The sequence below is a fragment of the Podarcis liolepis genome, assembly GCF_965112155.1.
Source record: "Podarcis liolepis genome assembly, chromosome: 8".
NCBI classification, from domain to species: domain Eukaryota; kingdom Metazoa; phylum Chordata; class Lepidosauria; order Squamata; family Lacertidae; genus Podarcis; species Podarcis liolepis.
The window spans coordinates 86,698,174-86,719,944 of record NC_139560.1 but is presented as its reverse complement, the minus strand read 5'-3'; the positions used below and the strand labels follow the sequence as shown (position 1 = coordinate 86,719,944).

Sequence of the window (21,771 nt, the reverse complement as noted above, 5' to 3'; positions counted from 1 at the left end):
TTACCAATTCTCCTGCATTGGTCAGAAGCCTGGGAATTGTGCTCTCTAGAAACTGGCTCAGCACTTACCATGGTGAATGAAATTATGGAGTCTGCCAACATCATGTATGGAAAAGGAAATATATAGTATAGAGTAATAGTACCTGGGTAGTAGTAATATATTGCTTTAAAATGATTTGCCTCTCATGTGCACGGATACTTTATGCCACATCCGATTAGAAAAGAGAGTGGCAAGAAATGAATTGATAATTTTAACATCCTTCCCCTTCAAATTGTGAACTGGGCTAAGAGTGTTAACTTGACACATGCCTGTGAAAAGTATGTCTGATGTCTTCCCTGAACTATTTCTGTCAGAGCACTTTTTCCATGGGTTACATTCCCTTGTGGGTGATATTCAGGGAAGCACATGCTAATAGTAGGTACACCCAGAGCCAAAATGTAGGTATAGTCCGAGGTAGAAATGGTTAGAACAGCCTTTGTATTATAGGCTGCATTCTAAGCCATGAAAAGGTCAGGGAGTTTATCCTGCAAAGTTGTACCATTAGTTAAAGGCTTGTGTCTGCACAATAGGACTCCTTCCTCTCCTCAGCAGATTCGGAGGCCCATGGGGAAAGGAAATCTCATTGGACAGGTGGAAGTCCTTGTGCTAATGGGATACGTTCGCTGGATATAGCATCCACCTCTTCTGGCTTGCAAGAGGCATCCTCCAAGTTCAAAAACACATTCCACCTAGATAAAAGCACAAGGGTGTATAGTAAAATTTTGGTGAGGTGTAGCCTGGGCAGTCTTGAGACCTGAATGTGAAGGCCTGGAGTTGCATTTGGCCCCTGCAGCTGAGGTTTCCACCCACAATAAGCATTTAATGTTTCTTTTAACTGTTAAAAGCTAATAAATCTGTGTTCCTTAAAGGTACCCCTGACTGGGGTTGCACGCTCATCTTGTTCTATAGGCCGAGGGAGCCAGCGTTTGTTCGCAGACATGTGGCCAGCATGACTAAGCCGCTTCTGGCAAACCAGAGCAGCGCACGGAAACACCGTTTACCTTCCCACCAGGGTGGTACCTATTTATCTACTTGCACTTCGACGTGCTTTCAAACTGCCAGGTGGGCAGGAGCTGGGACCGAACAACAGGAGCTCACCCTGTCGCCAACCACCAACCTTCTGATTGGCAAGCCCTAGGTTCTGTGGTTTAGACCACAGCACCACTGTGGTTCCTTACATGCCCATATTTCTCTATTAGATGTCAGTCACCCTTAAATAATTTTAATGAAACATTAGTTATATTAAAGTATTTATTCACTATAGTTTTGCTAAGAGGCTTTGCATGAATGTGAAAATGCCACACTGTAAAGACCTTTGCAGAAGTGTAATAAATATTAACACATTTAAAAATTGTTCAGATTATCAAATAAGTTATCTTTAGCACCAGTTGCTCCTCTTATGCAACATTAAAAGGGCTGCCAATGAAATATAAGGCTTACATCAACCTTGTCTAGCAGATGTATTGATTAACATTCAGGAAACTACAGTTATGGCACTAGAGCTAAATAAATACATTTAGATAGTGGCACTCAACTCATGTTAACAAAGTTTACCAGTTTTTTGAAGGGCAGGAATAACAAAACATGTCTGTCATTACTTAGGGTTAGTTGTGCTTCAGTCCTATTGGACTGACCTCTGGATGGAACAGTGCATTGACCATAAAACACTGCATAGTTTCTGACCAGAGTAGACTTATTGTCAAAAACAAAGTATCATAATTAAAGTCACATATAAAATGAGAGAAAATCTTTGCTTTGTCAATCAGAAGAGAACACAAAATGAAAAAGAACACCATTGTTTCCTCAGGGACCTTTGTGCTATTTCTAGTCCATTAGTGGCCGGAAAGTGGAATGTGCAAGAGCTGCCGAGCTACCCATGTATACAGCTGAAAAAGAGTAGGGGTTAAACACCAGCACATGCAACAGCAGATAAATGGATCTATAGGTGCAGTAGAATGAGATGGCAAGTGGCATGTCCTTTCTGAACACTGGATGTGTAAGGAGCCACGTATCAGTGACAGGTTTGTGCTATGCCTCCCTCTGATGTGTTATTCATTGCACTAGGGGGAGGTGACACATTTAAAATTGAATCCACCAGCTGGTGTGGTTTATAAAGTGGGAGAATTCAGAATTTTGTGTAAGGTGTATATCAACTCTGAATTCACAGGAGTTTGAGGAATAATCTGTAATCCTGAATAGTTAAGATTCTGTAACTGTGTTAGTAAACCCCAGTCATCAAGGAAGCTGGTGGTGAAACCTACTTATGGTAGAGCTGCGCAGGAAGATCAGTGTTTTCAAGGCCCAGAGACGGTTTAGCAGGCCAGAAGCATCCCTTTAGCCCTAGGCATTATCACCACAAGCCAATGAAGCCTTTGATGTGGACAGGAGAGCTTGTAGAAGTGCTTTTAAAAAAAACTTTTTCCATCTATACCATACAGGAAGCTGTTCTTTAGCCACAGCCCCACTTCATAAGTTTGTATAAAGGACAAGGCCCCTGGGCACACAGCCAACTGCCCTAGAATTGGAGAACTGAGAGAGACCATGAAGGTCATCTAAGTTCAACCCCCTGCAGTGCAGGAATCTTTTGCCCAACATGAGGCAAATGAAGAGTTTCATGCTCTCCAGACTGAGCTATCCCAGACTGGATTGTGGTAACAGCAAAGTTATACTTTGTCCCAACAGCTGATAAATGAGCATTTGCATTTGACACGACCCTTTTCAAGCTTACTCTTTTGATAACTATGCTACCTGCTGCATTAAGAGGCAATTTGGCCTAAATCAGGCCTGCCTGCATAATTTGTAATCCAGGCAGCAGCTTAGAAAGCCTCAATATTTTTGCTTCTTGCCCAAGACTGAAAAACCAAGGAACCTGTTAAGATCCCACCCACCTGTCATAGTTTCAAGTGGTGCAAACTTCCCATAAGCACATATTGTGACAGTGGATTCTACTGAGCCAGGTAGTGCCTACCACCATGTAACGGATGTGTGTGTATGAGATTTCTACATGCATCCAGAGAAAACCTTTGTGCATGCAAAGATTCTTCACTCTGTGTCTTTAGTCACAGAAATAGTGTCATGTAGACGCCAGAGCTGCTGGCTAGCCACTACATTCAGAACCACAATGCCAGTTACTTGCCAAAGACAAGTCATGGGTTTATATTCAGCTAGCTGGTGGAGCCAGTCTACTCTTAAAATTGCCATGTGTACACTCAAGCAAGTGAGCAGATACCCTTTAATGCCCTCTTGAATTGCGTTCATTATGCTCTTCTACTGTTGCAGCAAAATATATTGTTTTGGCAATGAACCATAGCTTATGGCTAAGGATCTTCACAAAAAAATCTTAATTTCTCTGTGCTTTTGAAGTTTAGTACCCAGGATTTAGTAAAAAGACACATGCACCCTAATCCTATTCAAGTTTACTCAACAGCAAGTTCCTCTGAATTCAGTCAGATTTACTCCCCAAGTAAGTGTATAGAGAACTGCAGCCTCACTCTGCACTATGTCCGTAAGACGCTGAAGGTCTCCCCCTCTCCACACAAACAGCTTCTACAGTAGAGGTGGATCTCAGTAGCTACTGCCACATTTGCTATACTAGTCAAAGATAAGTGAGTCACATATCCCACAATTATTTTAAAAGCAATTTCTTCCTCTCAAGGAAGCTGTCTGGGTCGCAAAGTACGATCTAGCATTTGCATGATTCAATACAGAAGAATCCAGTTCAGTTTAGGATTTTAAGCTTTTACAAGAAAATCCTAGGTTTTAAGAAAAGGATAAGCAAGTGAAGTGACTATTAGTTCATACTATTTCAAGGGAGAAAGAACAAGATTCAAGAGGCATCCCTGGATATCCAACCACTTTCAGTTAAGAAGTTCAAAATCCTTTTCTTTAGTACTTTATCCAGGTAACTAGGAAGGCGACTTTTTGATGGAATGCCCTGCCTTTTTTGGAGATGATCTTTAATGATAATAGTTTTAACAGTCACGTAACGTGCTGGACTCAGATTAATAGAGCTACAAAGCACTTTCTCTCGGTCAGATAACAGTTCAAAGCCAGGTAAGTTTTCAATTGCTGCAAATTCCCCGTCTTTCCCATCTTCTTTCCCCCTCTTTGAAGTACCAATATTTTTATTTTCCTTCCTTTTCTCTCGTTTGTGTCTAGCTGCTTCATATTCTGCAGATTCTTCCATTTTTGTTATACCATTCCGCCGATATCGTTGTAGTTCCCTAATCTTGGTTCGAAGTACTTTCTCTTTGTGCAAGTTTTCAAAGAAATCATCAAACTCCTTGCAAGACATAAACTGATAGAGAGACCTTAATTTTAACCGCAGCTCTTTTTCTTCTTTTGTGATTTTGCGTTTTGAAGGTTTTTCTTTATCTCTTCTGTCTTTGCCTAAGAAAGCAGGGACCAAGTTGTAGTCACGGGCAATGTTCTTTCGTCTCTGTCTCTCCTTCAGTTTTCTTACATACATGTCCACATGAGCTCTTTTTAATTCTATTTCAACATCATCATCATCATAGTTTACTGAAAGGCCACTGATTAGAGTCTCTGCATCTTGGTCATATTCAATCTCATAATCATCTCGAAGTGGCATATATCCCAGCTGCTGCTGTTCAGCCACTGATATATCTAGAGGTGGCAGAGGCATGGTCAGGCTAGGTGAAAGTGGGCCACCAGTTGGGCAGGTGTGATCAGTCACTCTGTTGGGAATAACATCAGGGATGCAGGCCTTCCCAAGGTTACCATGTATATACATGCTTACATAGTGTTCCATCACTTCCTGAGGCGTTCGTGATGCTCCAACATGAGCAGCCATATCTTCCTAGAATAAAATTAAAAATATGAAGACTTTTAAAATTATAAGATTATCCCATATACAGTATGTAAGGTAAAGGTAAAGGGACCATTAGGTCCAGTCGTGACCAACTCTGGGGTTGCGGCGCTCATCTTGCTTTATTGGCCGAGGGAGCCGGCGTACAGTTTCTGGGTCATGTGGCCAGCATGACTAAGCTGCTTCTAGCGAACCAGAGCAGTGCACGGAAACGCCGTTTACCTTCCCGCTGGAGCGGTACCTATTTATCTACTTGCACTTTGACGTGCTTTCGAACTACTAGGTGGGCAGGAGCTGGGACCAAGCAACGGAAGCTCACCCTGTCGTGGGGATTCGAACCACTGACCTTCTGATCGGCAAGTCCTAGGCTCTGTGGTTTAACCCATAGCGCCACCCACATCCCTATACTGTATGTACTAAATGTCAATTTCTAGATAAGAGCAGTGGCATTCCTTCATAAAACTAGAGAGTAATATTTCACATTATAATACTTTTAATGAATGCTAGGGCTTGTTCATACCAAGGATTTACCCCAAACAGCAATGCTAGTTTGTTATATGCACACACCAAGATCAAGTAGTCCCTAACTGGAGCTGTTATATATATCCATGCCTTTTCCCACAAATTCACATCTTGATACATGCACATTAAACTGAAGCTCTCTAAAAGAACAGTATTAAATGTATCCAATGGTGGCTTTTTTCTTGGGTTTTCAAACTGCCGCCAGGACCCTCTTGAGATGTCTGAAAATTACTCAGCCCACCAGTCACAACAGAGTGACAGGTGAAGTCCTAATCAGCTGATAAGTAATGGCATTTCCTAATGATATTTAACCCCTCTTTTTCAATTCTCGGCCGCAGTTCATCCAGAAAGCATCGCAAAGGGACGCCAATGAGGCCGGGGGGGGGGGCGCCCAGGGAACGCGAGAAGAGCCCCTCCCGCGCCGCGCGGGGAGGGCCGGAGCCCGAGGCGGGAGCCCCTCTCCCTCACCCAGTTGCCGAAGCCGAACTGCTCGATGGCGTCCAGCAGGAGCTGCTCTTCGCGGCTGCTCCAGCCGCCCTCGGCCTCGGCGCCCCAGAGCGTGAAGCGCCCGCCGTCCACCAGCTGGTAGCCGTGCCAGCGCCGGTGAGGCCCGATCTCCGCGCCCGCCGAGAAGCACTCCGGGCACAGCTCGATGTCGGCGCACTCGGTGCAGCGGAAGCGCAGGGAGCTGACTTCGGCCAGGCAATACACGCAGTACTTCTTGCCCAGCTCCGCCATCTTGGTTCCCCCCGCCCTCAGGAAAACAAAAAGGGGGGAGGGAGGCCGGCGCACAGCTGACGTGGAGAGACTGCGCCGGGGAAGAGGCTGGGCAGGCCCCGCCCCCGCCTCGCCACCTCCGCCTATCGGCGCCCGAGGCCAGCGCGGCCAATCGAGCTTCGAGGCTCGGCGTCGCGCTTCCTCTCGCGCCGCCGGTTGAGCGGCTTTCCCCTTCGCCTATCAGCAGCTCCGAGAGGCCCGTGGGCGTGGCCCAGGCTAGCGTGGCCAATCGAGTTTCGAAGCTCTGGTCCGCGTTTCCCCTAGCAACCGCCGTGCCCGCCCACAGAGCGGTTACTGTGGAGACGCGGAGACGCCGCTGCGCGGAGCCGGGGCAGCCATGGAGGAGACGGAGAACATGGAGGCGGCGGGCGGGGAGGCGGCTGCCGAAGCCCCGCTTCCCCCGCCGGAGCCCCCGGAGGCGCCCCCTGAACCCGCGGAGGCGCCCCCGGGGGAGGCCGAGGTCCCGGAGGAAGCGCCCGCCTCGGGCCCCGAGGAGCCTCCGCCGGCGGACAGGGCCGAGGCCGAGCCGGGGGCGGGGGAGGCGGGCGCGGAGGAGGCGGGGGCTGAGCCGGCGGGCGAAGGAGAGCCGCAGGAGCCGGCCTCCGAAGAGGCCCCCGGCCCGGAGGAAGCCAGCGAGGCAGCGGGGGCGGAGCAGCAGGGCGCGGGCTCCGTGGAAGGGGGGCTGGAGGAGGAGGAGGAGGAGAAGGAGGGCGGCGAGGGGGAGGCGGAGGCGGAGGAGGAAGGGGGGGCCCCGCCTGAGGGCGCCCCCGTCCTGGAGATCCAGGAGACCGTGGAGCCGCGCGAGGCGCCCTCCGTGTCGGTGGCGCTGCCCAGCGAGGCCACCTTCGCGGCGGGAGAGCTGCTGGAGCCGCCTCCGCTGCAGACGGGCGTGGACCTGGGGCGCCGCATCAGCCTGAGCCTGCGGGACCTGGAGCTGGGGCGCCACAGCGGGCTCTCGCTGGAGGTGGGCAGCAGCGCCGGCAGCTCGGAGGCCGAGGAGGCGGCGGGGGCGGCCGTGGAGACGGAGGAGCAGCGCGAGCAGCGCCTGGCCGAGGAGCAGCTGCAGCGGCAGGAGCTGGCCGAGCAGTACCGGCAGCTGCTGCTGGAGCGGGCGCGGCTGCAGCACTACAACGCCAAGCTGCAGAGCAAGCTGAGCGAGCTGCTGAACAAGGCCAAGAGCAAGGAGCGCGTCCGGCAGGAGCTGGAGCAGCACATCTCCGACAAGGAGCAGCGCTACAGCCGCTACCTGGCCATGCTGGAGGAGCTGCGCACCCAGCAGGCCGACGAGGCCGCCTGGTTCCAGAAGCAGATCGACGACGCCCGCCTCTCCTGCAGCCAGAAGCTGGCCAAGGTCGAGAGCGCCTGGAAGGCCCACCAGGCGCTCAAGATGGAGGTGGCCGTGTACACCGTGGGGCGCCGGCTGGGGAGCAAGCAAGCCGCGATCGACAGAGTGGGCCAGATCCAGGCCAGGGAGCAGAGCAAGGAAAGGGAGATGACGGAGGTGAGAAGTCTGCCCAGACAGTCCAGCGATGGATTAGACCTGCTTCTCCCCCTCACTCATCAGCGAAAAAACCCACTCATCGACCCTCTCCAGCCGCCTCACTGGCAGGAGACTGGTGCAGCTAGTTAATTCTCCCCTGGAAGTTATGGTCTTCTCAGCTTAGTCAGTTTATTATTTCAGGTGTGACGCACAGTTAATATTTGCCCTCCCCTTCCATGCTTTGCTTCTGCATTCCTGTTCCAGTGGAGGGGAGGGATAAGGCAATAAGGTGTCCTCTCAGCAGCCTCAGGCAGCATAACCAATGGTTTGGGCTGATGGGAGTCATAGTCCATCAACATGTGGACAGCACAACATTGGAGCAACAATACCAAAACCAAGTTGTAAACCCTGATAGTAATAGTACAGTGGTACCTCGGTTTATGAACAGCCCTATTAATGAACTATTTGGTTTACAAACTCCACAAAACCAGAAGTAGTGTTCCAGTTTGCAAACTTTACCTCGGTCTACAAATAGAAGCCGAAGGGTAGCAGGGGACCGGCAGCAGGAGGCCTCATTAGGGAAAGCGCGCCTCAGTTTAAGAATGGATTTGGTTTAAGAATGGACTTCATGAACAGATTAAGTTCGTAAACCGAGGTACCATTGCAGTCAATAATAGGGCCACGGGTAAACAAGGAAAGCCTATGTAGTTATTTCCATCACATGTGCTTAGGCTTATTAGTTATAGATAGAAACTTATGGTGATAAAAAAGTAAGAGGCAACTTCCTGAGCATCTTGTAGTCTGAACTATTTTAAAAGTCAATTTTATTGAGGTTTATTCGTAGGTGTTACAGCTGGTAAAGACTGACATTGATGGGCTTGGATCCAGAGTTCATATAAGCTCCCAACATATATTCCAACCCCAATCACCTCCCATAATACATTTTCTCACCCGATACGGTCAATAGGGGAGTTGTGGCTGCTTCTATTCCATTCCTCGAGTTCTTCAAATCTGCTTTGAGTTAAATTCTTTGGGTTGTACTCTAAGTAGCACTAGGTCTATGGTTTTATCACAGCAAGGGTTTTGTCTCTTTTTGTAGGAAATGTATATTTGTGCATGTTGTAATTTCCATTTTTAACATTTTAACTTTCCACCATGCCTCTCCTACCTGTTCTGGGATTTCCTTAAATTCCCTGGAACAGATTTGGGGAAAATGTGAGCTGTATGTGGAGGAGACAGGGGTGGGGGAAGTCCTGTGGTAGAGGTGATCCTTGCATTTGCACAACTGTTTAGTTGAATACCACCCTTGGGTAGGATATCTGTAGACTCACTTCAGTTTTTATCATGCTAGGTTCGACTGGAAAATATAAAGCTGAAACACAGGATCCAAAAGCTTGATGCAAGTTTAAAAGCCATGGAAGAGTTAGCAGAAGGTCTGCACTTAATAGATTTTGAGCAACTGAAAATAGAGAACCAAACCTACAATGAAAAGATTGAAGAGCGCAATGAGGAGCTTATGAAGCTCCGGAAAAAGATAACCAACACAGTGCAAATTCTTACTCAAGTGAAGGAAAAACTGCAGTTTGTGGAAGCAGAGAATCATGGCCAAAGGTCTCAACTAATGGCAGTTGAGGCTTTAGTGGCCCAAAGGAGAGAGATTCTAACAAAGACTAAACAGGCTAGGGACAAATTGCGAATGGACAATCAGAGGCTTTACCAGAAGTGCGGCTTACTTGGGAATACACTGCTGCTAAGGGACTTTGAAGATAAGGTAACTGCTGCTGAAATGCTGACTGAAAGGCTGGAGGTACTGAAACGCCATCATGCTGCGATCTCCCTTACTTGCAAAGGGGTCAAGAAGAAAATCAGAGGGGTGACATCTTTTCTACCGCTCTAAACTTTATTTTAAATGTCAAAAAGAGCAAAGTAGAGTGTGCACTATAAAATATTACATTAAATAGAAATTAGTTGTTTGTCCTTAGAATCTTTGTTCCAGATATTGTTCCTATTTCCAGAAGATAACAGTACTTTAAAACCAAATCAATTTGTCCAACTGGCTTCCAACTGTCAGTTAAAAGTTTTCACCAACTGATAGTTGTGCTTAGTTTAATGACTTTCAAAAAGTAACAACTTGAAACTATCAGTGCCTTGATGTGAACATACCGTATTTTCAATCAACTCTTTAGATTCTCCACATCCTCTTTCTGGGCCAACTGCTGCCTTCTGCACATATACACCAAGCAGTGTGGTGGGTAACGAACCTTTGCAGTGGGTACAGGACCAAAGGGGGGAAAGGCCCACTGGTGGGATTTTGCAAGGGTTCCTTATCTTTGGACACATGGGTGGGCTTGGGATTTTGATGAAGATTTCCTACACAAATTTACATAGCAATAAATTATTTTGTGTAACATTAAGAGGTCAATATTTATTTGTAAGTTGCTGTAGGAGTCTGTCTTGGCTAAAGAATAGGGTAAAAACATTGATAATGCTAATAGCAGCAAGTCATCCAGTGCCTGCCTTGGTACACAACGGGTCAAGTGCATGGAAGGGACAGCCAGGTGCTTGGTTAAAAAAACTTTTTAAAAAGTCCTTAGAAAAATCTATCTTGGTGTGGGTAGAGAGCTTCATGGATGCTAGGCCTATTGCTCAGGTGTGTAAGGTTTCTGAGGGTTGTGCCTGAAAGATGTTGAGCGATTACACTCAGAATGCAGAGGGTTCTTAGTGACCAAGTAAATCAGTGTTTCCCAATTGGGGGCCACGTGGTCCCATGGTGCCCCCCAGGATATTTCAAGGGGCCCCAAGGTGATAACCACATAAATGGGGGGGGGGACAGAATGAGGCTAGGGGGCTACAGAGGAAAATGAGAAGTGAAAGGGGAATAATCTTTTTAATTTGTTTATGTAAATAATCTTTTTTGTTTTTCCACAATTTCCACAATTTACAAAAAACAACCCCCATCCCCATTCACAAAAACTTTTCAAAACCTTATCTTTGAGGTTCTTTAGACCTCATGACTTCCCTCTTATGGTTCCTCCTTCTGCATTTCCATACACATACTTCATCAATTCTTCTTGTAGTGTTATCCAACTTTTGGCTGATTGCAAGTGTGCTGTATAAGCCTGCCAATGTATCAATTTATTTACATTATTTTACACATATATAATAAGTGTTTCCCATTCTTTTTCTTAACTTTGGCATATTTAAATTACACTGGAAGGAGGCTATCAGTTAAATCAGATTTAAAATCCTGCTCACCTTCCTCAGAGTCTCCTTTTAAGTCTTGGAGGCTGTAATTTCTGCCTCATTTCAGCCACCAAGGCATTCCCAAATATTTCCTGCCTACCACCCATGCCCCATGGCAGCCATTTTGTGAGTGGTGCCCAGAGCACTCTCAAAATTTAAAATGTGTCCACTGGTCCAAAATGTTTGGTGACCTCTGGGTCCACAGGGCGGCAACCATTCTTCCTCCTGGTACTCTTGTTCTTCTTCCTGATCTTCTTTGTTGACCATCTTACAACTTTCAGGTCCTTTAAATGTGATGCAGTGTGCCACTTTTTTGGATCATCAGTTTAAAGGGGTGTAAATGATTTATTTTTCCGCCAGTTTGATGGCCACTAGTTTCAGTTCTTGATGATGCTTCAGGGTTTCAGGTGACAAAACAAGCACTGGTTGACCATTGTCAGTTCATGTATGCTTCACAGGTGCCACATTATATCCCCTTTCAACACGTAACATGCAAAATTGATCACCACGTCTTGAACAGGTGTTTTATCTTGTGACTCGGGAACAACCCTGTGCACATGCTATGTCAAATATTCCCACTACCATTTCAAGGCTTTAATCTAATAATATTTATGCTACAGACTGTCCCAATATCTTTTCTATTTTAGTATTTCAAGTAACTATTTGCTACTTAAGAGGAGTTTGGAGAGTTTGGATTTGATATCCCGCTTTATCACTACCCAAAGGAGTCTCAAAGCGGCTAGCATTCTCCTTTCCCTTCCTCCCCCACAACAAACACTCTGTGAGGTAAGTGGGGCTGAGAGACTTCAGAGAAGTGTGACTGGCCCAAGGTCACCCAGCAGCTGCATGTGGAGGTGCGGGGAAGCAAACCCGGTTCCCCAGATTACGAGTCCACCGCTTCTAACCACTACACCACACTGGCCCTTAAAAGTAGGGATAGGCAATATATGATCCAAAACTGGTTTGAAGTACATATTGTGATATCCTTTTCATAATTTTTGACCTGGCGATATATCGTGATTCATGGTATGTGGGTCGAAATCACCATGTGGGAAAAACCGTAAAACCAGCCAATGCCTCTACATAGCACCATCCTTATTTCAGATATTGTGATATACTTGTGATATAGCTTAGTGATACACTGCAATGTTGAAAACCAGATAGAGGCCACCCCCTACTCAAAAGGTTTCAGAGATTTTTGTCCCATTTGGCTGCTGACTTCTTGGTAGTCTGTTAGAATTCCTTAGTAAATTTGATTACGATTACGTAAATTAGTGTACAGTGGTACCTTGGGTTACAGATGCTTCAGGTTACAGACTCCACTAACCCAGAAATAGTACCTCAGGTTAAGAACTTTGCTTCAGTATGAGAACAGAATTTGTGCAGCAGCGGCACAGCAGCAGCGGGAGGCCACATTAGCTAATCAGGTTAAGAACAGTTTCAGGTTAAGAACAGACCTCAGGAACGAATTACCGTATTTTTCGCTCTATAACACGCACCCGACCATAATACACACGTAGTTTTTAGAGGAGGAAAATCCGTAGGCATGCCACCCGTAGGCATTCCCTCCATAACACGCACAGACATTTCCCTTTACTTTTTTAGGAGGAAAGAAGTAAGTGTTATGGTGCAAAAAATTCGGTAAGTTCTTAACCTGAGATACCACTGTATACTTAAAGGTCTTGTTCCTCTGTTGGCCTGGGCATTTTGGGAAGAGAAGCAGGCACCATTTTTGAGTGCTGTATTCAGCTCTGTGTCTAGGTTATCCTAAGACAGGGGCCAGCAACCTTTTTCAGCCGTGAGCCAGTCCACTGACCCTCAGACCATGCGGTGGGCCAGACAATATTTTGGCGGAGGGAAATGAACTACCGTATTTTTCGCTCTATAAGACGCACCAGACCACAAGACGCACCTAGTTTTTGGAGGAGGAAAACAAGAAGAAAAAATTCTGAATCTCAAAAGCCAGAACAGCAAGAGGGATCGCTGCGCAGTGAAAGGAGCAATCCCTCTTGCTGTTCTGGCTTCAGGGATAGCTGCGCAGCCTGCATTTGCTCCATAAGATGCACACACATTTCCCCTTACTTTTTAGGAGGGAAAAGGTGAGTCTTATAGAGCAAAAAATACGGTAATTCCTATGCCCCACAAATAATGCAGAGATGCATTTTAAATAAAAGCACACATTCTACTCATGTAAAAACACGTGGGCCGGATTTAGAAGGCAATTGGGCCGCATCCAGCCCCTGGGCCTTAGGTTGCCTCCCCTGTCCAAAGGCTTTGCTTCAACATAGGCTGTTAAGAGTTCTCTCTTTGGGAGGGTCATGCCTGCATCCTGTGTCTCACCTTCAAGAAAATTGCTGCAGGCTGACCCTTTAATCCAACACAGGGATATGTCCCACCACAGACAAGCCCAGGAGCTCTCAACCTATGTAGCCTTGCTTCTCATAGCGAGTGGGAATTTCGTACATTAACAACAGACAAACCAACGAAGCTGTCCTTTTATCTTTTTATTTGGTGTTAAGTAACTCCACAAAAAACAAATTCAGTTACTCTGGTGTATGTGAAATCAGAACAATACAACCACTTGAAGCAAAAAAGTAGAAACAAATTCAGCCCAGGAATGAAAAACTGATCCTTCAGTGCTATGGATATGCAATGCGCCTCCGACCACAGCGCATTTCAGCATCTCCACTTTTAAATTATCCTTGCAAAAAAACAAAACACAAACTCACACGTCAACCTCCTCCCTGGAAAGCTTCAGAATTTTCTCCATTCAATTATGGAACAAATAAATATTATTTGTTATTGCCCACACATGAAACATGTACATTTTCAAAGGTGTTAAAATATTAAATCATAATGTAACCAGCAACCCTTTCACTGAGATCTACCTAAATAAGCTGAGTTTTAAAAAGCGTGGGTTCTTCTCGCCCACTGCAATATTTCCATTTGGTCATTTCTTATTGTAATAATGACTTACTAGTTAAGTTAATCATTATGATTTATCAGTTTCACTCTTTTTGCTTTCATGTTGACAGACAATATTCTCAGTGCATGTGCTATACAACTTTTTTAAGGAAGCTCCAGAAGAAAGTAAATATATAAAAACTTATCCCGAATCTCAAATAAGAAAAAAACCCAAACACTCTAAAGATTTGTTGTATGAATGCTAAAATAATGTAGCTTAAAAGCAGTTATTAATAACATTTCCCTGGAAAGTACAAACCAAGCCAATGGAGTAAAAGTTTCAACAGAAAGGAGACATGCAATCTTACAAGGTGTTGATACCCTAGATCTTAAGTCATGTACTATCAATTAAGAAAAGGCAACAAAACTCAAATTTAGTTCAGCTCACTAGCACAGAATAAAAATTTCAAAGCCAGTTCAGCTTAATATTTGAAACAACTATAATTGTTAGGAGTTTCTTGCCTATCAAAGTTAATGGCTTAGCATTTTCAAGTCAATAGTAAACTTTCTGCACTTTCTGATGTCTTAAACATGCTGCTATTGTATAGATCTTTTTTAAAAACTATGAAATGGTACAAACCAATATTGCTCCTCCTGGCTCTTATGATTTGCATAATACGTTAGTAGCACAAGGAGTTGATAGTCTTGCACAGTTACAACTTGACAGATGCATTGACTATGTTAAAATAAACTTTAAGAGCAGGTCACATAAAGCAACAATCACTACTGCAATCACACATGTAAGTCGTCATCACGTTCCCCACTCCCACCCACAACACACAACTTACTCCTAACATTCTCTCAGGACACAAAGATCGCTACAAGATTTACTAAATTAGAACCACAATAGTAGCCAACTGCAGGAGCCACAGGATTTGTTTTGAGTGACACACTAATCCTTCGCCTATAAATTACCGAACACTGAATTCCGAGATTATTTTAGTTATTCAAGCAAAGTCTTTGCAGCTTGTGACAAAGCTCATCATCCATTAAATTTATCCATTGGGTTTAACAGTGCAACCCAGACTACACTTACACCTAAGTACCATTGAAGTAAGTGTGCTTGGGAATCAGGAGATAGTGTCATTTTGTTTTTAATCATCTACTTTACAGTACTGAGCCCTGAAAGAGATGAACAGAGAAGAAACGAGGGGGAAGGAAGAAGAGAAAAAAAAATAGTGTTTCTTTCCCAGGCCTGCAGAAATCCTTGGCTTCTTCAGTTAGCAAGAACAAACAATAGTTTCAACTGTGTTAGTTTATATGCGAGTTAAGAGGAGAGATCCTAGAATAGAAAACACAGTTTCTGAAAGTCTCTAAAGCACAGCCCTAGTTTTCCTACTCCAAAGTTAGAAGATCTTAAAGACTGGACAAGCCACACATGTTGTCCTCTCACATTCAGAAAGGCACTGATAGATTACAGTGTTAAGTATTTATCTCCCAAATCTTAAAAGCCAAAAGATAAAATATCTGAATAGCTGTGGACACTGCAATGCTAGTTAGATAGTAATACTGATAAGGCTACAGTTAAAAATAAAAATAACTGCAGCTAAGATGCAAAAGAGCAGTGATACTACCATGACAAATCACATGCACATCCATTCTTGATTTGACAACACAATCTAATCTAGGTCCAAATGGCCAAGGAACTAACAGTTTGGAGGGAGAGAAAAAAAGCCTTCAATGGGACAATGTTCCCTACTATTGAAAATAAAATATCAAGAAGAGAAAGATAAATACACTTCTGAATCCATTAACCCAAAGGGAAAATCAATTCATTGCTGAGTCACAGACCTTCAGGAAGAGTTTTCCATCTCATGCTATTCTTAAACCATACTTTTTTTACTCTGCAGTTTTTATAGCTGAGTTCGAGAGAAAAGCTCTTCACAAGGATCTGCCCATCCATTTCCACCTTCTGATGCTGTGCCTTCAGAGCTGGGGCTGTCACTGGAGTATAGCTTTTTCCTAATGCCATTTGATTTTGTTTCAGAACTTCTGGGATCTGCACACCTTGCTTCATGTAGAGAAGAAACCTATAGATTTAAGAAATTAAAATGTAGAATACAGCTTTGCAAAAGAGAAAATAAAATTTCCCTTAGTAAATAAACATTCAAACATTGTAGAGTGGAACCTTGGTTCTTGAACGCCTTGGTACTCAAACATTTCGGCTCCCGAAAGCCAAAAACCCAGAAGTGTTCCACTTTTTGAACCTTTTTGGAAGCCAAACATCTGATGCGGTTGTTGGCTATTGTTTCTGGGGTGCCTGCACCAATCAGAAGCTGCGCCTTGGTTTTCGAATATTTCGGAAGTCAAATGGACTTCTGGAACGGATTACATTTGAGAACCAAGGTACCACTGTATATACAGAAAAGCTAAATCTCTGTGTTACTGCGCTATGATTACACATTTTGACTGAGAGCCAAAGAGAGTTACATGCACACAATAGGGACTTTCATTCTCCCCACTTCTCACTGCACCCTCTGGGGCCCATCACATCTATAAGAGGATTCAACATGAGGTGAAAAGCTGTGTCTGAAAAGGAAAGTCAGCAACTGCTCCAGTGCCTGCTATTCACACACGATCCCTCTTCAGGCACTCTGCTCATATGAACACTTCTGCAGGGACTAGCTTGGCAAGCCTTATTTCTCCCTGCCCCTCTCCACAAACTGAGAGGCAAACCTCTGAAATGGGGAATCTCCTCTACTCACTGGGGTTCCACATGTGATTTAGAACTGATTTCCAGTTGCGCTGGCTATTGAGAAATATTTGCCAAGCTTACCATATTAAAATCTAGAAGATGTTCTCCACACTGCGATATTTCTTCCACATCTGCAAATTCTCCAATACTGTTCTCTCTCTTGACATTTGTACAGCATTCTTCCAAAGTTGTATTTCAGATAAGGGGGGGAGAGAGAAACAGAATTCCATTACAAAAGGTTTTTTGTTTTTGTTAAAGTTACATTTCAGTGGTGTAGTGTCATTATTATGTTTTAAACAAAAGTAATCCAGTTTGGTCAATTAAGATGTCAAAAGACAAGCAGAACTGCAACAGAGGCAAGTGAAGGAAACAGAGGTATCTCTCATCAGTTCAACTGGTCAAGTGACTAAACAGAACCACGGTTTTAAAATGTTTTATTTCTTACATCTTATTTTAATAGAGTGGACCCTATAGTTTCATACCGCTCTGGATACATAACTTTTGGGTTACAAACGTGGTGAACCTGGAAGTGTATACTTCCAGGTTTCGCCATGCACAGAAGTGCTCTGCACGCTTCACATGTGCACAGAAGCACTCAATTGTGCCGCGCACATGCGCAGAAGCAGCACCTCTGCCTACGGACTTTTTGGGTTGCGGATGGACCCCCGGAACTAACTTAATTCGTATCCAGAGGGTCCATTGTATCTTACAGTGTAGTATCAGTTCTTCTGGCTTCTTGTGCAGGCCAGTTTTATGATCCTGCTATGCCACTGCTCATGATGTCCACCAATTAATGACACACAGAAGACACAAACATAGGCATGATACAGACATTCAACCCAGGTGGGCTGTTGTGGATAACCCCTTCCATTGTATGTCCTCTAAAGACATCTGAGGTGACTAATAAGGGGCAAGGCTTCCCTAACTGGTTAGCCACCATAAGAAAAGCAATTCAGTCACAGATTTTGTTGAACAATATCAGTTGTGGAGTGAGGCCTGACAGTACCACAGAGCGGGGGCTGCCATATTTTTGTTTCCACAGGAGCCCTCTGCCTTCAACAACATTGTTAACAGCCAGAGGGGTTCACTGGTGCAGACTTCCCCGAGTGCAGTTGCACCTGTTTGCCACACTGCCTCTCATTCAGCTTTCAAAGGCACAAAACCCTGTAGGAACAAAATGGTAGCAACTCTAGAGAAAAAAGCTGCTTTCTCACTGGCGGTTGCTGAAGCTGCAGACATCCCTTGCGGTCTGCATGTCATGTTCTGCGAAGAGCATTCTTGCTTCTGTGTATGCAGGATGGTTGCCGGACTGCCTGAGGAGACAAGAGAAAGATAGGCAAGGTGTTACAAGACGTTAGCTGTGACCCAGGTAATGAGTAAATGAAAAACGGTGCCAACACTTAAGAGTCTTTTTATTCTAGATGCCACTGCCTATGTCCTTTTTCTTCAAACAAGAATGCTCTCACCTCTTAGCTCTGCTGGCGTCAGTCTTTGGAAAGACCCATTGGAGATAACATTGTTCTGGGCAAAGTACTTACTCATCAAATGTAGAGTGTCTCTCTCCTGCGACTGTTCTGCTTCAATGTAACCTGGTTCTGATCCTGCAAGGGAGAACACATTACAAGTTTTGCTAGCATTAAGAAAAGGTGGAGTGGATTGCTTGGCTTTTATTGAAGTTGGTTGCACTTCCCTTTGTGGGGCAGGTGGGTGTGGGGCAGGTGTGCAGCCTGGGAGTCATTCTGGACTCACAGCTGTCCATGGAAGAACAGGTTAATTCTGTGTCCAGGGCAGCTGTCTACCAGCTCCATCCGACATGCCGGCTGAGACACTACTCACCCGCGGACTGTCTCGCCAGAGTGATGCATTCTCTGGTTATCTCCCACTTGGACTACTGCAATGAGTTCTATGTGGGGCTATCTTTGAAGGTGACTCAGAAACTACAGCTAATCCAGAATGTGGCAGCTAGACTGGTGATTGAGAGTAGCCGCTGGGACCATATAACACCAGTCCTAAAGATCCTACACTGGCTTCTAGTACGTTTCCAAGCACTATTCATAGTGTTGTTGGTGGCCTTTAAAGCCCTAAATGACCTCGGCCCAGTATACCTGGAGGAGCATCTCTGCCTCCATCATTCAGCCAGGACACTGAGGTCTTCCTCCGAGGGTCTTCTGCTGGTTTCTTCACTGCGAGAAGTGAGGTTACAGGGAACCAGGCAGAGGGCCTTCTCTGCAATGGCACCATCCCTGTGGAATGCCCTCCCATCAGTTGTCAAGGAGATAAAGAACTACACAGCTTTTAGAAGATACCTGAAGGCAGCCCTGAATAGGGAAGTTTTAAATGTTTGATATTTTATTATGTTTCTATATGTGCTGGAAGCCAGCCAGATGGGTGGAGTATAAATAATAATTATAACTATTAGACTCTTCCTATATTCTAGGGGCAGTGGTTTTTTCTTTTTCATATTTTATTGAGGGGGAAAATATATATGAACAAAGACGTACAGATACCACAAATACACATAGAAACACATATGCTACCTATACAAACTAAAACAAGACACCTTACCCATCCCCGTGACCTCCCTCCACCACGGATCGACTTCCTTCTAAAAATCTTCATCTCTTACAACCCTTTCTGATTTTATTTTCACCTTTACTTTATATACTTACATACTTAATCTATACTTGCTAACCATATATTTATATTCACACATCCACTTTACACATTTAATCTATGTATATTAACATATTCTTTTCAGAGCAGCATTTTTCCATGTATTCTTCAAAGCATTTCCATTCTGATTTTAAATTTTGATTTGTTTGAGATCTTATAATTGCTATAAATTTTGCCAACTCTATGTATTCACTTAGTTTATAAATCCATTCTTCTTTAGAGGATACTGTCTTCGTCTTTCCATTTGCTGGCTAGAACTATTCTGGCGGCTACTGTGGCATATAAAAAAATTATTTTCTTATTCTGTGGGATATCACTCCCTATTATGCCCAATAGATATGCCTCGGGGGTTTTTTCTATGGAGATCCTGAGCATTTTTTAAAAACTCATCATGTATTATGCCCCAGAAGGTTTTAATCTTTTCACATCTCCACCAGACTTTCCACATTTCCAACATAAAATAGATTTTAATTTGTAAATTTTTGCAAGCTTGGCTGGTGTCCTGTACCATTTAAAGAACATTTTAATAAAGTTTTCTTTGATACAGTAGCAGGCTGTGAAATTAATATCCACTTGCCATAGCCTCTCCCACTGTTCTAAATCTATAGTCCTGCCGATGTCTTGGGCACATTTTATCTGAGCCTCCTTTACTTGTTCATCCTTCAGGTCTCACTCCAATAGGAAATCATACATTTTGGATAAAAGTTTAGTGTGTTTTTTAATACTATCAATTGGAATTTTGAATCTTCTTTGCCAAAATCTCTTTTAATATCTGATTGGAAAACACTATTCAGCTGATGGCATTGGAGCCAGTCAGATAAATGTTGCCTTATCTCCCGGTATGGTTTTAACTTTAATTGGCCTTGGTCTTCTGTTATTAACTGCCTATATGAGGCCCAATGTCTCTGCATGTTCAATTTTTTAACAGCATGTGCTTCCAACGGGGATATCCACCATGGAGTTTGTGGTTCCAATAAGAGGTTGATATCTGGTCCAGACTTTAAATTGAGCATTTCTGAGAATGTGACTAGTAAATCCGCTATGCACTTTAGCTTTATTATAACCGAGAAAGGCATGCCATCCAAATCTGTTACAATGGCTCTCAAGGTCTAAAATGTCTGTCCTTTCCAGTGTTACCCAATCTTTTATCCAGATTAGACATTCTGTCTAGGGCAGTGGTTTTCAACCACTGTGCTATAGCACCCTGGGGTACCTTGAATGATGGTCAGGGGTGCCATGGGCAACACTGGCCTCTGCCCCTCCCTCCTCTGGTGTCCTCTCATATCTCTGCCTCCCAAAGGCTTCTACAGCTGTTTGTTGCAGCAGCTCTGCCTACAAACTCCCCAGGTGAATGGTGCCTCTGGGGCTGGCCAGGGGGTGCTTCCCAGGCCCCTGTGGGACAGTGTGAGGAGGCTGAGGGGGATCAACTGCGGCTGCCCAGAGGACTCCCAGGGAGACGGGAGAAGAGGAGGCTGAGGGAACACTCCACAAGGGAGGGTGTTTGAAAACGGGTGAGGGGCTGCCAGCTCTGCAGGCAAGGGGGGGGGGACATAACTGGGCTTCTGAGTCTCACAGGGGTGCCGCAGAAATAATGTAGTTGGTCAAGGGAGCCGTGGACCTAAAAAGGTTTGAAAAACTCTGTTCTAGGGTAGGAGAGGAAAACCTTCTGGCCATGGGTGCACGTACTCTGCACATTTTGGGATGCTTATAAGGAACAGATGGAGGATGCTCAGGAGTCTTAGTTTAAGGAATGGACCACCACACCCCTGGTTACCCACCACCCACCCAGATTACCTATGTAGGGTGGCTTGTCCTTCAGCTTCCAGTTGCTGCAGTGGATTTGGGATTCCTGGTGCATGTGTGTGTCTGGAGTTCGGAAGCAGAGTACCTGTAAAGGGTCTGAGAGCACAAGAGTTATCCATCTACCCTTCCTATCTTCCTTGGTGGTTTGTTGTTTGCACAAAGCACCTTTTTATCAAGTTCATACTTGTATAGTCATGTGTTTGTGGACAGAGAGAGTCCTAGCATGATGTATGAGTGATGTTCCCTTGCCAAAGCTTATATACTCCTGGTGACGTGTTGCAATTGGCTGCCAAACTGGAATCTTATTCTGAGATTTGGGAAAGACAGAGGCGGCAGCCATCTGAAGTGCTCCACTAAGAAAGTGTTTGCATTCTTGTTAACACCAGGGGCAAGATCAAGCCCTATGTGAGCAAAGGATTCCAACTCTGCTCCATTTCTCTTCAGTCATTCCCCCCATCCCTCGGCCTGCTTGTTCGACAGATGTCTTAACAATGGTTTTATGGTCCCCAGTTGTAACCCCTCTGCACCCCAATTAGGGTGAAAACTTTGCTTCAAGAGAAGGTTTTCCCCCAAGCCTAATTGGTCTGCGCGCACGGGGGAGATCTTCCTCAAGACTGCAGCTGGGGAGGGAAAATTAATCACTCTTCAGGAGGATCACTCCTACCTCCCAAATCAGGTTTGGAAAGAGTTAAAATGCTTTCTCTAATCTTAATTGTGAGGGCACTTGTGTGGCTGTGATGTGTGAGT

The 21,771-nt window shown here is 44.7% G+C and overlaps 3 protein-coding genes across 18 annotated transcripts in view; 1 reads left to right on the top strand and 2 right to left on the bottom strand.

The window, feature by feature from the left end:
- Positions 1-1,276: 1,276 nt before the first annotated feature.
- TADA2B (transcriptional adaptor 2B) lies at positions 1,277-6,226 on the bottom strand. Of its 2 annotated transcripts, XR_014529615.1 has the most exons (3): positions 5,858-6,174; positions 2,824-4,858; positions 1,277-2,787 (listed from the first exon to the last, which is right to left on the bottom strand). XR_014529615.1 is itself a non-coding variant. In XM_083519499.1 (2 exons), exons 1-2 carry the CDS (start codon positions 6,125-6,127, stop codon positions 3,866-3,868), a joined length of 1,263 nt encoding a protein of 420 aa, XP_083375625.1. In that variant the 5' UTR covers positions 6,128-6,226; the 3' UTR covers positions 1,277-3,865. The 2 variants fall into 2 exon arrangements, 1 of the variants encoding a protein (XP_083375625.1); XM_083519499.1 differs by having other exon boundaries at positions 1,277-4,858; positions 5,858-6,226.
- A 262-nt stretch (positions 6,227-6,488) lies between these two features.
- Positions 6,489-9,630, top strand: CFAP184 (cilia and flagella associated protein 184). The gene is made up of 2 exons (XM_083519409.1): positions 6,489-7,667; positions 8,998-9,630. The coding sequence occupies exons 1-2, from the start codon at positions 6,504-6,506 to the stop codon at positions 9,541-9,543; spliced, it is 1,710 nt and encodes a 569-aa protein (XP_083375535.1). The 5' UTR covers positions 6,489-6,503; the 3' UTR covers positions 9,544-9,630.
- A 3,750-nt stretch (positions 9,631-13,380) lies between these two features.
- The window catches only part of KIAA0232, a 47,885-nt gene continuing 39,494 nt past the window's right edge, over positions 13,381-21,771 (bottom strand). For all 15 annotated transcript variants that reach the window (XM_083519030.1, XM_083519025.1, XM_083519020.1 and 12 more), the window contains 5 exons: positions 21,016-21,120; positions 18,087-18,149; positions 17,763-17,861; positions 16,630-16,727; positions 13,381-15,883 (listed from right to left, as the gene is read on the bottom strand). In XM_083519030.1, coding sequence (XP_083375156.1) covers positions 15,707-15,883; positions 16,630-16,727; positions 17,763-17,861; positions 18,087-18,149; positions 21,016-21,120 — 542 coding nt within the window. In that variant the 3' untranslated portion in view covers positions 13,381-15,706. The remainder of the gene's footprint in view (positions 15,884-16,629; positions 16,728-17,762; positions 17,862-18,086; positions 18,150-21,015; positions 21,121-21,771) is intronic.

Coding starts and splice junctions, on each gene's coding strand:
- TADA2B (XM_083519499.1), bottom strand. CDS start 6,127: ATGGCGGAGCTGGGCAAGAAGTACTGCGTGTATTGCCTGGCCGAAGTC. Junction 4,859..5,857: donor AGTTCGGCTTCGGCAACTGG/GTGAGGGAGAGG, acceptor ATTTTATTCTAG/GAAGATATGGCTGCTCATGT.
- CFAP184 (XM_083519409.1), top strand. CDS start 6,504: ATGGAGGAGACGGAGAACATGGAGGCGGCGGGCGGGGAGGCGGCTGCC. Junction 7,668..8,997: donor AGGAAAGGGAGATGACGGAG/GTGAGAAGTCTG, acceptor TTATCATGCTAG/GTTCGACTGGAAAATATAAA.